This window comes from Rhinoraja longicauda, chromosome 12, assembly GCF_053455715.1.
Source record: "Rhinoraja longicauda isolate Sanriku21f chromosome 12, sRhiLon1.1, whole genome shotgun sequence".
Lineage (NCBI taxonomy): Eukaryota > Metazoa > Chordata > Chondrichthyes > Rajiformes > Arhynchobatidae > Rhinoraja > Rhinoraja longicauda.
Window position 1 is genome coordinate 47,142,341 of NC_135964.1, and position 17,169 is coordinate 47,159,509.

A 17,169-nucleotide genomic window follows, 5' to 3' on the forward strand; every position below is an offset into this window, starting at 1 on the left:
GTCTGTGTGGGGGTGGGGTGGGTCTGTGAGGGTGGGTCTGTGTGGGGGTGGGGTGGGTCTGTGAGGGAGGGGTGGGTCTGTGTGGGGGTGGGGTGGGTCTGTGTGAGGGTGGGTCTGTGTGGGGGTGGGGTGGGTCTGTGAGGGAGGGGTGGGTCTGTGTGAGGGAGGGTCTGTGTGGGGGTGGGGTGGGTCTGTGAGGGAGGGGTGGGTCTGTGTGAGGGAGGGTCTGTGTGGGGGTGGGGTGGGTCTGTGAGGGTGGGTCTGTGTGGGGGTGGGGTGGGTCTGTGAGGGAGGGGTGGGTCTGTGTGAGGGAGGGTCTGTGTGGGGGTGGGGTGGGTCTGTGTGAGGGTGGGTCTGTGTGAGGGAGGGTCTGTGTGGGGGTGGGGTGGGTCTGTGTGAGGGTGGGTCTGTGTGGGGGTGGGGTGGGTCTGTGTGAGGGTGGGGTGGGTCTGTGGGGGTGGGGTGGGTCTGTGTGGGGGTGGGGTGGGTCTGTGTGGGGGTGGGGTGGGTCTGTGTGGGGGTGGGTCTGTGTGGGGGTGGGTCTGTGTGGGGGTGGGGTGGGTCTGTGTGGGGGTGGGTCTGTGTGGGGGTGGGTCTGTGTGAGGGTGGGTCTGTGTGGGGGTGGGGTGGGTCTGTGTGGGGGTGGGGGTGGGTCTGTGTGAGGGAGGGTCTGGGTGAGGGAGGGTCTGGGTGAGGGTGGGTCTGGGTGAGGGAGGGGTGGGTCTGTGTGAGGGTGGGGTGGGTCTGTTTGAGGGAGGGGTGGGTCTGTTTGAGGGAGGGGTGGGTCTGTTTGAGGGAGGGGTGGGTCTGTGAGGGAGGGGTGGGTCTGTTTGAGGGAGGGGTGGGTCTGTGAGGGAGGGGTGGGTCTGTGTGAGGGAGGGGTGGGTCTGTGAGGGAGGGGTGGGTCTGTGAGGGAGGGGTGGGTCTGTTTGAGGGAGGGGTGGGTCTGTGAGGGAGGGGTGGGTCTGTGTGAGGGAGGGGTGGGTCTGTGTGAGGGAGGGGTGGGTCTGTGTGAGGGAGGGGTGGGTCTGTTTGAGGGAGGGGTGGGTCTGTGAGGGAGGGGTGGGTCTGTGAGGGAGGGGTGGGTCTGTGAGGGAGGGGTGGGTCTGTGTGAGGGAGGGGTGGGTCTGTGTGAGGGAGGGGTGGGTCTGTGTGAGGGAGGGGTGGGTCTGTGTGAGGGAGGGGTGGGTCTGTGTGAGGGAGGGGTGGGTCTGTGTGAGGGAGGGGTGGGTCTGTGAGGGAGGGGTGGGTCTGTGTGGGGGTGGGTCTGTGAGGGAGGGTCTGTGTGAGGGTGGGGTGGGTCTGTATGAGGGAGGGTTTGTGTGAGGGTGGGGTGGGTCTGTGAGGGAGGGTCTGTGAGGGTGGGGTGGGTCTGTGTGAGGGTGGGGTGGGTCTGTATGAGGGAGGGTTTGTGTGAGGGTGGGGTGGGTCTGTGAGGGAGGGTCTGTGTGGGTCTGTGAGGGTGGGTCTGTGTGAGGGAGGGTCTGTGTGGGTGGGATGGTGTGGGTCTGTGAGGGAGGGTTTGCGTGAGGGTGGGGTGGGTCTGTGTGAGGGAGGGTTTGTGTGAGGGTGGGTCTGTGTGAGGGTGGGTCTGTGTGAGGGTGGGGTGGGGTAGGTCTGTGTGAGGGTGGGGTGGGGTGGGTGAGGGTAGCAGCCACAGGTGGCTACTGACCCTTTTCCTCAGCGTTAACCTGACTGTCATGCATTACAATTTGGGAAAGATGCACAGGCTTTGGAAAAAAATTGTAAATAGTGAACTTCAGTTGAGTAAAATAGGTTAAGTGTGAGTGTGTATATACACCAATGTGCCGAAACATGACCACTAAGGTAGGCACAAAAAGCCGGAGTAACTCAGCGGGTCAGGCAGCATCTCGGGAGAGAAGGAATGGGTGACGTTTCTGGTTGAGACCTTCTTCAGACTGATGTCAGGGGAGGGGGCGCGACAAAGATAGGATGTAGTCAGATACAGGAATTCTAGTGGGAGAACTGGGAAGGGGAGGGGATAAAGAGGGGAAGCAGGAACTACCTGAAGTTCGAGAAGTCAATGGTGATACCGCTGGGGTGTAAACTGCCCAAGTGAAATATGAGGTGCTGTTCCTCCAATTTGCGCTGGGCCTCACTCTGACAATGGAGGAGGCCCAGGACAGAAAGGTCAGATTGGGAGGGGGAGTTGAAGTGCTGAGCCACCGGGAGATCAGGTTGGTTGAGACGGACTGAGCGGAGGTGTTGAGTAAAATGATCGCCGAGCCTGTGCTTGGTCTGACCGATGTAGAGAAGTTGGCATCTGGAACAGCAGATACAATAGATGAGGTTGGAGGAGGTTCAGGTGAACTTCTGCCTCTCCTGAAAAGACTGTTTGGGTCCTTGGATGGAGTCGAGGGGGGAGGTATAGAGACAGGTGTTGCATCTCCTGCGGTTGCAGGGGAAAGTACCTGGGGAGGGGGTGGTTTGGATGCGAAGGGATGAGTGGATCAGGGAGTTTGAGGGAACGGTCTCTGCTGAAAGCAGAAGGGGTGGAGATGGGAAGATGTGGCCAGTAGTGGGATCCCGTTGGAGGTGGCAGAAATGTTGGAGGATAATTTGTATGCAACGGCTGATGGGGTGGAAGGTGAGGACAAGGGGGGTCTCTATCCTTGTTACGAAGGCGGGGAGGGGGAGCAAGAGCAGAGCTGCGGGATATTGAGGAGACCCGAGTGAGAGCCTCATCTATAATAGAAGAGGGGAACCACCTTTTCCTAAAGAATGAGGACATCTCGAGTATGGAACACCTCATCCTGGGCACAGACGCGGCGTAGACGGAGGAATTGGGAGTAGGGAATAGAGTTTCTACAGGAAACAGGGTGGGAAGAAGTATAGTCAAGATAGCTATGGGAGTCAGTAAGTTTGTAGTAGATGTCAGTCACTAGTCTGTCTCCTGTGATGGAGATGGTGAGATCCAGAAATGGTGGGAGATGTCGGAGATGGTCCAAGTATATTTAAGAGCAGGATGGAAATTAGTGGTGAAATTAATTAAGTCAGTGATAAGGGAATAACATTTAGTGCAAAGTCCAATCAAGGATGGTCCGAGGGTCTCCAATGGTGTAGATAGTAGTTCAGGATGGTTGTGTTAGGATGATTCAGTTACCCGATAACAGCTGGGGAAAAAACTGTCCCTGAATCTGGGGGTGTACGTTTTCTACGTGGTCCGGTTTTGCGCCATTACGCTCTAGTTTACCTGGTATTGCTGATTATGATTTTTTTCTATTATTGATCATTGTATTTCTATTTGTTGTATTATCGCGCTAATGGGCCTGGCGGGTGGCGTCAGCAATGGCTGCCTCGCCAACAGTCTGTCTGTTCCTTCACTGTTGTTTCTTTAGTATGTGTTAAATATGTTTTTAGTGTTCTTTAGCTTGTTTTATGTGGGGGGTGTGGGGTTGGGGGAAACTTTTTAAATCTCTTACCTCGATGGAGATGTGTTTTTTTTCTGCTACGTATCTCCGTCCGCACTCCGGCCTAACATGGAGGAGTTGAAGGTCTCTGCTGTAGACCGACTTCGGGAGCTCCACCACAGGAGCCTGCAGGACTTTAACATCGTGGAGCTCGCGGTTTCTGGTTAGAGACCAACTTTGGGAGCTCCAAGCCGCAGGAGCTTCGACCGCCCCGACGCGGGAGCTTTGATTGTCCTGACGGATGGTTCGATTGCCCCGATGGCCAGAGAAAAATGAGGGAAGAAGATTAGACTTTATTGCCTTCCACCACCGTGAGGAATGTGGGAAATCCACTGTGGTGGATGTTTACGTTAACTTTTATGCAGTTACGTGTCTTGGTGCTTTTATTCGTATGGCTGTATGGTAATACGAATATCACTATCTTAATTGGCACACCTTTGACACCTTAAAGCTGCAGCAAGTAGAAAGCAATTGTTCCATTTCCAGTGCAAATGACCATAAAACTCTTGACTCTCCGACCGAAAACTACTCTTTACTGAGAATTACATGTGACTTTTGTAACTTCTTCCTGCAACTATGATTTTCTGTCATTATTAGGGCATCTTAAATTCAATGTTCTATTGCCATTAGTCAAATGTTATATGGTCTTCTATTCTTGTTGTATTTCCCTAATTAATTGCCACATTACTCAGATGGCAAGTTCACATGTTATTGTAGAATTAGGCCATTCGACCCATCGAGTCTACTCTGCCATTCAATCATGGCAGATCTATGCCTCCTGAGTAAAGAAGTCCCTCCTCACCTCCTTTCTATAAGCACCCTTTAATTCTGAGGCAATGACCTCTGGTCCTAGACTCTCCCACCAGTGGAAATATCCTTTCCACATCCACTCTATGCCTTCCATTATTCTTTAAGTTTCAATGAGGTCCTCCCTCAACCTTCTAAACTCCAGCGAGTGGGCAAGTTATTAAGGCTGACAAATGCCGTACCATTGAGGCATTGTGCACATTGATGTCTCTGTCCTAGTCTCCAGGGGTGAACAGCCTCCTCCTCTTCCTATGTACCACTAGTGAATACATTGGCAGTGGTGTGTTCTGTTATATTCATAAGGTTATGAGCGATAGCAGAATTAGGCTATTCGGCCCTTCAAGTCTACTCCGCCATTCAATTATGGCTGATCTATATCTCCCTCCGATTCCCATTCTCCTGCTTTCTCCCCATAACCCCTGACGCCCGCACTAATCAAGAATCAGATTGATACTATCTTAAAAATATCCATCGACTTAGCCTACACAACCCTCTGTTGAAAAGAATTCCATAGATTAACTACCCTCTGACTAAAGAGATTCCTCCTCATCCCCTTCCGAAAGGAACGTCCTTTAATTCTGAGGCTGTGACCTCTAGTTCAAGACTCTCCCACCTGTGGATCACATCCACTCTATCCAAGCCTTTCACTATTCTGTATGTTTTAATGAGGGACCCCCCCCCTTCATTCTGTTAAACCCCAGCGAGTACAGGCCCAGTGCCGCCAAATGCTCATGATATGTTAACCCACTCACACCTGGGATCATTCTTGTAAACCTCCTCTGGACTCTCTCCAGAGCCAGCACATCCTTCCTCAAGACAGCTGGGAATGTTTAAAAAAAATGTAACAGGGTTTCCATTGGACAGGCATTTATTCTTGGCAAGCATTCACAGTGTTAAATGTGCAACTATATGCACAATAAAGAAAGATCAATCAACTTTCTGCAAACCCTTATGCTTACCTTCTTGCCCATTTTAAAGTTGTTTTTTTTTGTGGAGCTCACTTACAAGGGGGACAGGAAGGTTGGGAATGGATACAAAATCTGTGCAGTTTTAATGCAATTTAGGTACAAATGAATTTCAATGACTGAAAACTGATGTATATACAGAACTGTTTATATTTACACACATTCACAGTGGTCAATATCTTAAATAGTAAAGTTAGTTTTTTGTTATCAGATACACTTGTACCAATGATTTCCATCACAGGCAATTTTCTAGATGAGAGACCAACAACAGAAGGGCTGTGACAAGGAAGGTTTATTGTAAGGTTACTGCTGGCCTGGATGAGAGACAATCGCTCTGCACTAAAGTTACTCCCACACTCTTCTTCAGCTTGGCCATTAAACTTGACCAATTTGGAAATTTAACTGCTGGAAAATTGAAAAGATATCTTGGATCGGCCCCAATAATTGATCCCCCAGAAAATGGAATTCATTTCTGCTCTGCACCACTATCAAACCACTGAAACTTCACAAAGCAAACAAAGAAAAATAAAGTTCCTTACTTTCACATGGTCTATTATTTTGTGACTCTGCCTTTAACAAGTTTGAAATGACAGCAGAAGGGCAATTTTGTTGGCATGTGACTTCAGTAACAACCCTTCTTCCCGTAACTAGGATTTTACTGTCATGATGGAAGATACATTCAATTCAATGTTCTATTGCCATTTCTAAAAAGTCAACTGCTATATTCTCTTCTATTCTTCGTAAAACAATGCCAGCGTCAGTGGCACGTTCTGTTGGAGGATCTAGGTCTTGAAGATTATGTGCATTTGTTACTCCATGTGGTTGGGTTTTAAACATGCTACACAATACTCTGAAAAAGTGGATAAGCATCCGAATACTTGAAATAGACCGTTGAGTTAAGAGGGGAAATTCATACACATTGCTGGATGGCATTTCTTCTTCACAGTTCATTTCCTGGGTTAAATCAGAAAAAAAAAATCATTTCCAACACAAGATAATTTTCATACAATTGATCTCAATTATAGACAATAGACAATAGACAATAAGTGCAGGAGTAGGCCATTCGGCCCTTCGAGCCAGCACCGCCATTTAATGTGATCATGGCTGATCATTCTCAATCAGTACCCCGTTCCTGCTTTCTCCCCATACCCCCTGACTCCGCTATCCTTAAGAGCTCTATCTAGCTCTCTCTTGAATGTATTCAGAGAATTGGCCTCCACTGCCCTCTGAGGCAGAGAATTCCACAGATTCACAACTCTCTGACTAAAAAAGTTTTTCCTCATCTCTGTTCTAAATGGCCTACCCCTTATTCTTAAACTGTGGCCCCTGGTTCTGGACTCCCCCAACATTGGGAACATGTTTCCTGCCTCTAACATGTCCAACCCCTTAATAATCTTATACGTTTCGATAAGATCCCCTCTCATCATTCTAAATTCCAGTGTATACAAACCTAGTCGCTCCAGTCTTTCAACATATGACAGTCCCGCCATTCCGGGAATTAACCTAGTAAACCTACGCTGCACGCCCTCAATAGCAAGAATATCCTTCCTCAAATTTGGAGACCAAAACTGCACACAGTACTCCAGGTGTGGTCTCACTAGGGCCCTGTACAACTGCAGAAGGACCTCTTTGATCCTCTTGTTATGAAGGCCAACATTCCATTGGCTTTCTTCACTGCCTGCTGTAACCTCATGGAGAAAGCCATTGGCTTTCTTCACTGCCTGCCTGCAAAATTATAGAAACATAGAAACAAAATAGGTGTAGGAGTAGGCCATTCGGCCCTTCGAGCCTGCACCGCCATTCAATATGATCATGGCTGATCATCCAGCTCAGTAGCCTGTACCTGCCTTCTCTCCATACCCCCTGATCCCTTTAGCAAAAAGGGCCACATCTAACTCCCTCTTAAATATAGCCAATGAACTGGCCTCAACTACCTTCTGTGGCAGAGAATTCCACAGACTCACCACTCTCTGTGTGAAGAAATGTTTTCTCATCTCGGTCCTAAAAGACTTCCCCCTTATCCTTAAGCTGTGACCCCTGGTTCTGGACTCCCCCAACATCGGGAACAATCTTCCCGCATCTAGCTTCTCCAACCCCTTAAGAATTTTATATGTTTCTATAAGATCCCCCCCTCAGTCTTCTAAATTCCAGCAAGTACAAGCCCAGTCTATCCAGTCTTTCCTCATATGCAAGTCCCGCCATCCCAGGAATTAATCTGGTGAACCTTCTCTGTACTCCCTCTAAGGCAAGAACGTCTTTCCTCAGGTTAGGAGACCAAAACTGCACACAATACTCCAGGAGCGGTCTCACCAAGGCCCTGTACAACTGCAGCAGAACCTCCCTGCTCCTAAACTCAAATCCTCTTGCTATGAATGCCAACATACCATTCGCTTTCTTCACTGCCTGCTGCACCTGCATGCTTGCTTTCAATGACTGGTGCACCATGACACCCAGGTCACGTTGCGTCTCCCCTTCTCCCAATCGGTCACCATTCAGGTAATACTCTGCTTTCCTGTTCTTGCCGCCAAAATGGATAACCTCACATTTATATATGCAACGGAGATACGTTCATTCCATATGGTCAAACAGCAAAGAAACAAGCTCTTTTTCAGGCTAAGCATCAAGTACAGTTCTATGAACACATGATGTTTCAGGTCCGGCCCTTTTTTTCAGTGATTGGAATAAGAGAATAAAGCTGGGAGTGGGACAAACCCTGGTGATTGCAGGTGATTGTCAGATGGGTGGAGTAAGTGACGGAGCAAAGAGGTGAAAAGACAAAAGGGTGTCAAATAAGTAGTGAAGAGGCAATTTGAAATATAAAACCAGAGGGAAGGATGTGGGCGCAAGGGGACGGGGTGGGGGAGGAAAAGAGAGGGGTGATAAAAGGGAAATAGATGGGGACAGGAAATAAATGTGCAAAGGAGCGGAGATGGGCAGGGTGGATTGGGAGGGAGCTGATGGAGTTAATATTTCCGTGTGAGGTGTCCCACCTTCAACAAATAACTCGTACAAATTCTGTGGAAACTTGGGGCAGATGTAGCATACTGTGAGTAGACCAACATCTTGGACAACTTGGTTATTTAGGCTTAATTTTTTCACATAACCTCATGGAGAATAGTTTTGTTACTCCATTTGAATCAAGATGTTTGAGCCCTAAAAAAGGTGTTAATAACCCTGGATTTCACTGACAAACAATAAAAGAAAACATAATTTCTTTCATTTTTGAGTGTTTTTCAAGTTAGGTTGAACAATTTGGACAATGTTCACTCTTGAACTTTTACATGTTTTATTTTAATCAAACCTGCAAGTTGAGCAGAAATGATTAAATCTGTTGCTCAATTCAGAAATATTTTTCCAAAACTATAAAGACTTTGAGAAGACCAGCCTCTAATTTGTTCCAATTTCAAATGTATAATAAGATTACCTTATTTACACTTTGCAACAGACATTTAAGTGAGACACATTGTGTAGGAAAAAAACCCTGCAGATGCTGGTTTAAATCGAAGGTAGACACAAAAAGCTGGAGTACCTCAGCGGGTCACGCAGCATCTCAGGCACAGTCTGTTTACAATCTATGATTCATGAAAGATGAAAGCATAAAGGGAAACAGGACTACCTCTAAGTAATTAAAAGGAATCTAAAATTTCTCGCTCTTGGAACAGAAACATTAGTTATTACCCCAAAATGTTGATTCAGGATGTCTAAGATCCGCACAGCATACGGTTTATATGCCTGGAATGTCCCCACAATGTCCACGTGCGAGTCTGAATCTTCAGCGTCCACCTCAGGAACAAAAGCCCACCTGTACCTAAAAAATATCACAAAAGATTTTTCGGGATGCAACTGCAAAGTCACCACAACTTGTAGCGAAAACATCCTCAGTGGCCATTTGTAATTCTTTCAATCCAACACCGATCTTGATCAGTATACATTCAACCATTGACGCCATGAAATATGGCTAGCGTTTGGACAAAGTTACAAACTGGACTGGTGCTTAGGATCCCCCTATGGAGGATGACAGTGGAAAGACCTCACCTTATATTCATCTTTTCATCTTAGCATCTTAGCCTACTATTGACATTGCATGTTGAAAAGATCACTGTGTGGTATCTTCTAAAGTGTATGATCCTTGAATTCATTCAAGACATGCAAACACGATTTCTTAAAGGAAAATTTTTGTTAGATGGTAGAGAAAGATGTGTTTGTTTTTATGCGGTGAGCTAGCTACACTCCAATTTCTACACTCTCAATGTGCCCTCCTTTACATCGGCAAGACCATGCGTAGATTAGACGGCCGTTTCACCTAACATTCGCTCTGGCATGGGATGGGGGTGCAGGGGAGGTGGTTGGGGGGGAGGGAATGAAATGGGGAGGAGGGTTGGGTGAAGGGGATGGGGGAGTGGGTGGGGGGGAGAAGGGAGGGAGGGGTGAAGGGGGGAGGGGGTGTTGCACCAATGCAGGAGAGGTTTGGACCCAACGGGTCCACTTGGTCTAGTTAGCAATAATTAGCAAGATGCAGCATGGAAACTGGCCCTTCGGTCCACCGCATCCACGCCGAGCATCGCTCACCTGTTCACAGTTATCCCATTTTTGCATCCTACACACCAGGAGCAATTTGCCAAAGCAAATTAGCCTACAAACCCGCAGGTCTTTAGAATGTGGGAGAAAACCGGAGCATCCGGAGAAAACCCCATGCGATCACAGGGAGAACGTACAAACTTTGTACAGACAGCACCCGTGGGTCAAGATCAAACCCGGGTCTCTGGTGCTGTGAGGCAGCAGCTCCACTGTGCTGCCAGCATGTTGTAACAAAAATAGGAATCAGACTTCTTTGTGACTCCAATTACTGCCAATACGCACTGTCGTTCAAGACCACGGCTGACTTTTCAACTCCCTCACTAATCTCCCATTCTTTAATATCTTGGGTTCCAGTTTTTGTACGTCACTGGATACTGATGCTAAGAAAGCACAGTGATGAAATGGAGCAAAGGATATCTCACCCACACTTACATTTGGAATAAAGGCATCGCTTCCTGAGGGAAATAGAGTGCTGTATCCAAAAATTTACAAGCAGAGAAATACATGTCGAGTTCCTTCTGATCCAGATCTAGCAAAAGCGGTCCATTTCCATGATTAACTGGAGACTTTTGACCTACTTTACTGTAAAAAAAAAAAAAATCTGTCATTTATCACCAAATGCAGTGTGTAATCACAGTTCAGAATGAAAAAACAATAAAGGAATTTATTGGGAGCCTGAGGGTGATGTGTATATGGAATGTTGTGCCTGAGGAGTTAGTTGAGGCAAGTACTCCTATGACACTTAAAAGCCATTTGGACTGGTAAATGGACAGGAAAGATTCAGAGGGAAATGGGTCAAACAGGCTAGTGGGACTAACGTACATGGGGTAACTTGGTCAGCCTGGGCAAGTTGGGCTGAAGGGCCTGTTTACATGCTGTACGACTCCATGACTCTGGATGCCAAAGATGATGTGCTTTGATAAGGTTTGATGATGGGATAAGTGTACCCAGGTATCTGTAGATTGATTGACTCATCACCAATTGTAATTGCATTGACAACCTTAATTCAATCAAAACCACATTTCTGCTGCTTCTGAATTCCGTCTGAAGGAGGGTCCTGAGCCAAACAAGATCTGTCCATTCCCTCCACAAATGCTGCCCGGCCCCGAGTTCCCCCAGCACTAATTTTCTGCTCACTATTTTCTGCTTCTGCCTATTTCAATTGAGCTAAAAGTTACAGAACTGTGCTGTTTTAGTGTAACTATTTACTAGTTCACAATGCACACTACCAGAACTCGAAGGGCCGAATGGCCTCCTCCTGCACCTATTGTCTATTGTCCATTGTCTAACTCACCAATTACCATTCCTGGCAATGTGATGACATGCCATTCAATAAAGGCAATGAAGGTTTGCTTCCATTCGTGATACCATTTTTCCCAATTTGCTTCTCCCTTGCCTTTAATGATTTCAGTCTTAAGCCAGCGTAAATATGCAACAAAAAGTCAAAGAATAAAACCCATCTTTGTCTCAGCATCTCTTCAAACTCAAAAGGTTCCAGTAAAAATGCCATTGGATAAGCTGCCAAAAACAAGTCAAATCGCACCATTATTTCTCAACTGCTCGAAATTCGATGATTATAAAACTCTCCTTCCCGAGATCTGCTTCCATTTTCAGAAGCACTCTTTTTTAAAACAGGCCAACACCAAAAATAAATTGCCCATTTTCCTGCACAACTCCATTTCCTCAATGTCTAGGCATCCCCTGTGGTTTGTTATCATGTCATGAGATGCTTTACACAATCTTTCCAAGGATTTTAAAAAACTTTCTCTTCAATGTTGGTAGTGTTTGCATATAGGTCGTTCTTTAATTAAAAAAATATATCGATAATGTCAGGGTTATCGAAGATCAAAGAGCAGGATCCTTTACTGATTTTCATAACCCTGATGCATGCCCCCCGCAAAACAATTTTAGAGCCCCCTTCTGTGCCCCAGCTGAAATTAGTGAACGCAGAATATAAATCACACATAATGTATGAAAACTGGCCCTCCATGCCATCCAAGATATTCCAATTAAGATTGTCTTATTTGCCCACGTTTCGTCTTTTTCCTAAACATTCCTAATGACGCCATTGCATAAAATTAGAGCTATATGGGTACACCAAAAAGTGTACACTGACACAACTCCTAGGATGTATCAGAAAATTCTCCAGGCACGAAGGTGTTGATTTAGCAAGACAATTAAAGTGGGATCTAACTGATCGACGTAACTGAGAGAGCAGGGCACTTATTCACAAGACACCACTTTCACCTAACCTCTCCACTATAAATTTCAATTTAGTTTAGTTCAGAGATACAGCTTGGAAGCAGGCCCTTCAATCCACTGGGTCTGTGCCAAACGGCGATCCCGTACACTAGACTATCCTACACATACTAGGGACAATTTACATTTATACCAAGCCAATTAACCCACAAACCTCTATGTCTTTGGAATTTGGGAGGAAACCGAAGATCTCGGAGAAAACCCACACAGGTCACGGGGAGAACGTACAAACTCCATACAGACAAGCACACATGGTCAGGATCGAACCTGGGTCTCTGGCGCTGCAAGGAAGCAACTCTACCGCTGTGCCACCCCTAAAGTAATTAGACTGGTGTTCAGCCTAAGGTTTGCAGCCTCAAACAAATATATCCATAAGGATATCGCACTGGGCCAGGCTGACCCCTATTTCATTGATCTAGTGCCTTCGGGACACTTGGCCTTAAAGTGAGAAGTGCAAGAATCTCATCTATCCTCGGGTAAAGATCAGGCATTTCAGAGAAGTTGAAAAATGGGGCTGGAACATGGTGGCTTTCTGCATGCTGTTCCTGAATATGGGAAGAAGGCAGGAAAATGAGGTTAGGAGGGAGAGATAGATCAGCCATGATTGAATGGCAGAGTAAAATTGATGGGCCAAATTCGACTCCTATCACTATGACCTTACGAATAACTTCTATTATACTCTTACATGGTCTGATTTGATGGTTAACATGCATAACAAGCACTACTGCATCTGCATATGTGACAACAAGGAAACTATTGAACCATTTTGTGATCGGAAACTTACTTTGAAATTATTTCAAGTAAATCCTCTTCCAGTTGGATGAAGGCCTGAACCTAAAAATAACAAAGACACTTGTCTCATGACAACCTTTGAATCATTTAACCATATAACAACTACAGCATGGAAACAGGCCTGTCCGGCCCTACCAGTCCACGCCGACCACTCTCCCTATTCACTTGTCAAATTCTTAACAACAGGCAATACTGGCATGTGTACATTTAAGGAATTAAAAAAATTACACACAAACCCAAAATCACGTGTGCACATTAAAGGGCGTATTTCTTTTTAGAATGTTCCAGTTGACTTGAAGTAAAACTTGTCTAAGGGATTCAAGGAAGTGAGGGAAAGAATAACAATGATCGTGTGGGTTCAGAATAATTGGGAGCAGGGTCAAGCGGCCAACTGCTCTACTGCTGCCTCTTAAATTCTTACATTTTGGAAGAAATTACATGCAATGCACCAAATCAGTGTCACATCTGCCTTCTAAGGCCAGTTCTAGAGCCAAGGAAACTGACCCTTAAATTCTTACTTGAATGCATTTTTTAAATAAAATGCATTGTCTTTTTAATTCCTATTTTGAAACATCAATCTACAAATATCCCTGAAAGTTGCTAGAGGGGTACCACAGAACACGTCTGAAGAAGGGTCTCGACCCGAAATGTCACCCATTCCTGCTGAGAGGATCACTGGCGCCTCACTCCCAACACTCCTGGTCCTTTACACCACCCGCCTCACCCGCAAAGCATTGAGCATTGTGGGTGACCCCTCCCACCCCTCCAACAGCCTCTTCACCCTCCTGCCTTCAGGGAGAAGGTTTCGCAGCCTGAGGTCAAGCACCACCCGACTAAAGAACAGTTTTTTCCACCAGGCTGTCAGGATGCTGAACTCTCTCCCCTCCCTTCCTCCTCTCTCCCCTGCCCCTATTGGACCTGGACTTTAACACCCCACACACACGCACATCCAGCACCAGACACTTTTTAAATTTTTTTTTAACGCATTTGAAGTGACTATATTTTATATTTTATGTTGATTGTTGGTTGCTGTGCCTTTTTAATTTTAACTTAGTTTTATGCACTTTGTTCCTCGGGATTGTGGGAAACGGTATTTCGATTTTCTGTCTGTGTAAACTGGCTGAGGATTGACAATAAAATTGACTTTGACTTTGACTTGACTTTGATGCAATATTGGCTTGTGGAAAAGCCAAAGTACACTCCAGAATTCTTCTAATTCCCAAGTTCAGAGATCAGTATTTGTACACTGGCAATAAGCATACCGATACATTATGATACACTGATACACATGTACAGATTGTTTTAGTTTTAGAAATTACAACGCAGAAACAGGCCCTTCGGCCCAACGAGTCTGCACCGATCAGCAATCCCCGCACATTAACACTTTCTTTCACAGACTAGGGACAATTTTACATTTCCACCAACAAACCGGTATGTTTTTGGAGTGTGGGAGGAAACCAGAGCTTGCCACCCTAGATACAAATGTTTGCAACAACACTTCCTGTCTCAATGCTGACCACGAGTAGGGAATGGAAGAAATAATCGTCATTGTCTTACACTAAACCACAAAAGCCAACCACTGTCTGCCAAACCTTGCAAAATGTGCTCGACGATTTACCAGCTTACCAGCTCAGTCACCATTATAGGCCACAACGAAGTCAGATGGTGAGGAGATATTCTCGTCAGCAACACTCTGAAGGTCAAAAACATCTGAGCAGTTACGACCGACGACATGCCCACACGAAGAGTTTCTGTCAAGCGTTCTTTAAAAAAACAAAAACGTGGTAAATGTCAGAAATTATCCTTTTTTTTTGTTGCAAAAAAATGGATTCAATTATGAACAATAATAATATTCACAAAACAGTAACAATACGCCCACCGCCATAATACAAAAATTACCAAGTATGCACATACTGGAGTTACTCCAGCACTTTGGGACCTTTTGCATATTAATCTGCATCTGCAGTTCCTTGTTTCTAGTCATCCTTGCTGCATCGATCAGTGTGCCCCATCCCCAAACTGCAGGACCATAACCCAGTCAGTACAACCCCATCCATCAGCACAACCCAGTCTTTCTGGGATTCACTTGCCTTGGATCAGAAACCTCACCTATTTCAAGAGGATTCGAGCTCTCTGGATCAAAAGGCAAAGGGGAAGTTAAACCAAAACAAAATCATGTAATATTTCTGCAAGTGTATCATAGTCCACCAACTATCTATAATTTTCTTGGTAGCAAGGCCAGACACATTTGTCTGTTATTTGTTTCTAAATATTTCTGTTGTGATTTTTTTTTTAAATTAAGTGTATTTTGTGTTTTTACTTGGTGTTCTTCATTTTAATTTTAAATAAAAGTTAACAGGGCGAAGACCTTTATTAGAATTGGGAAAGTGAGAAATTTCATTAGTTTTAGGTAGCAGAGAGGTTGGGAGAGGGATGTAGAAACCAGGAACTGCAGGTGATGGTTTACAAAATAAAAAGACACAAAGTGGAGAAGTAACTCGGCGCCGCTAAGTTACTCCAGCACTTTGTATCTTTTTTTGAGAGACGGTAGGATGGCACAATGGGAAGATCTCTGATAGATTATCAACTCCTTCCACGGTTTGATGTTGCCTCACTTAAAGATCTCTTTAAGAATTTAACTCCTCGGGTCACATCAAATCCCATCTCTGTTTCCTAGAGTGGCCATCATTTTGGACCAATTTCCCTCCGGGGATGAATAAAATCGTATCGTTTCGTGTTATGATGCACTGATACAAATGTACAGATTTTTTTTGTTTTAGAGATACAACGCAGAAACAGACCCTTTGTCTGCACCAATGAGCGATCCCTGCACATTAACACTACCTTACACTGACTAGGGACAATTTTACGTTTACATCAAGTCAATTAACCTACAAATCTGTACATCTTTGGAGTGTGGGAGGAAACCAGAGCCTCCAGGGAAAACACCATGCGGTCAAGGGGAGAATGTCCAACCTGCATACAGACAAAAACCGTAGTCAGGATTGAACCCGGGTATCTGGTGCTGTAAGGCAGCAACTCTACCGCTGCTCCACCGTGCTGCCCCAGATACAATGAAGAAATCAGGCTGGTGGTTTGCTCAAAATTATTTTGCAACGATGCTTCCTGTTGCAATGCTGACCACAAGTATAGTAAGGAATGGAAGATGTTATTATCGTCTTACTCTGAACCACAAAAGACAGCCTCTGTCTGCCAAATCTTGCAAAAACTGCCTTCTATCCAAGCCTACAACTTATCCATGATGGGAGCCCGAAAATGCCAGCTCCTCCTCGTCATAATCCCATGTCCCATAACTTCTTTGCTCCCTCTCCTGGCTTTTCCTTAACCCGAAGATGGATGCAAAGTGTTGGAGTAACTCAGCGGGTCAGGCAGCATCTCTGGAGGAAAAGGACGGGTGATGTTTCGGGTGGGAACCCTTCTTCAGACAGATTTCTTCTGCCACGGCAGTTCTGCTTATGGACTTTGGGGGGGGGGGGGGAAGAGAAGGTAAAACCAGGCCGTGCAGGGCTGGGGAACGATGAGGTTGGAGGCTGTGGAAGACAGTCGGCCAGAAGTGATAACATCAGAAATGGTCTGAGAGCTAATGGCAGTCGGCTGTAAGTTTATTATAGAGTGATATAATATATTATATTATTTTATATTTTATATTATATATTTAAGTTTATTATAGAGTGATAGTGTGGAAACAGGAAACAATTGGAGATAGTCGCTGGACGATGATTATGCTTGGCGAGAAAAACGTTTGTTACCATGTTTTACAATTATAGTAAATCAATGCACAGGGTATATTAGATATGTAGGGAATGGAGGAATATGGATTATGCACAGGTAGATAAGAGATGGTCTTGGCATCTTGTTCAACACCGACATTGTGGGCCGAAGGGCCTGTTCTTGTGCTGTATGTTTTATGTAAATACACAAGGTCATCCCAAACTGAAACTCGCTTTAAGAATTTAACGACCCCACCCATGTAAACTGGTATTGTGGAATAAGGAAAAATTATTGATAGGATTAATTGCCAAGCAATGGTCAGAATTTGACAATGATGTTTCAGTGTTCCTCTCCACAGAGGGAGGCTAAGGATGAGACATCTCAGGGCAAATCGTCCACAGTACGGCTGATGCAAAGACGATGGATTCCTCTCGTTTGATGCTGGAAGGATCCTGCACATGACCACGGTAACTCCAGGCCCATTTTCTGACCAGTGCATTTTGGTAATTGTGCAATTATTCTAGCAGGTTACCCCTGTTGTGCAACTTTGTTCATTATAAGCTATTGTGATTTAATGGTTGTTTTCCTGCTGTTGACCAAAATGC

The 17,169-nt window shown here is 45.5% G+C and overlaps 1 protein-coding gene across 3 annotated transcripts in view; it reads right to left on the reverse strand.

Moving 5' to 3' along the window:
* Window positions 1-5,099: 5,099 nt before the first annotated feature.
* dop1b (DOP1 leucine zipper like protein B) overlaps window positions 5,100-17,169 on the reverse strand; it is a 111,636-nt gene continuing 99,566 nt past the window's right edge. For 2 of the 3 annotated variants that reach the window (XM_078409690.1, XM_078409688.1), the window contains exons 33-37: window positions 14,459-14,595; window positions 12,825-12,874; window positions 10,214-10,363; window positions 8,882-9,011; window positions 5,100-6,157 (exon numbers count right to left, since the gene is read on the reverse strand). In XM_078409690.1, coding sequence (XP_078265816.1) covers window positions 5,888-6,157; window positions 8,882-9,011; window positions 10,214-10,363; window positions 12,825-12,874; window positions 14,459-14,595 — 737 coding nt within the window. In that variant the 3' untranslated portion in view covers window positions 5,100-5,887. Of the gene's footprint in view, window positions 6,158-8,881; window positions 9,012-10,213; window positions 10,364-12,824; window positions 12,875-14,458; window positions 14,596-17,169 lie in introns of those variants that run through there. The other variant, XM_078409691.1, reaches the window with a different exon arrangement.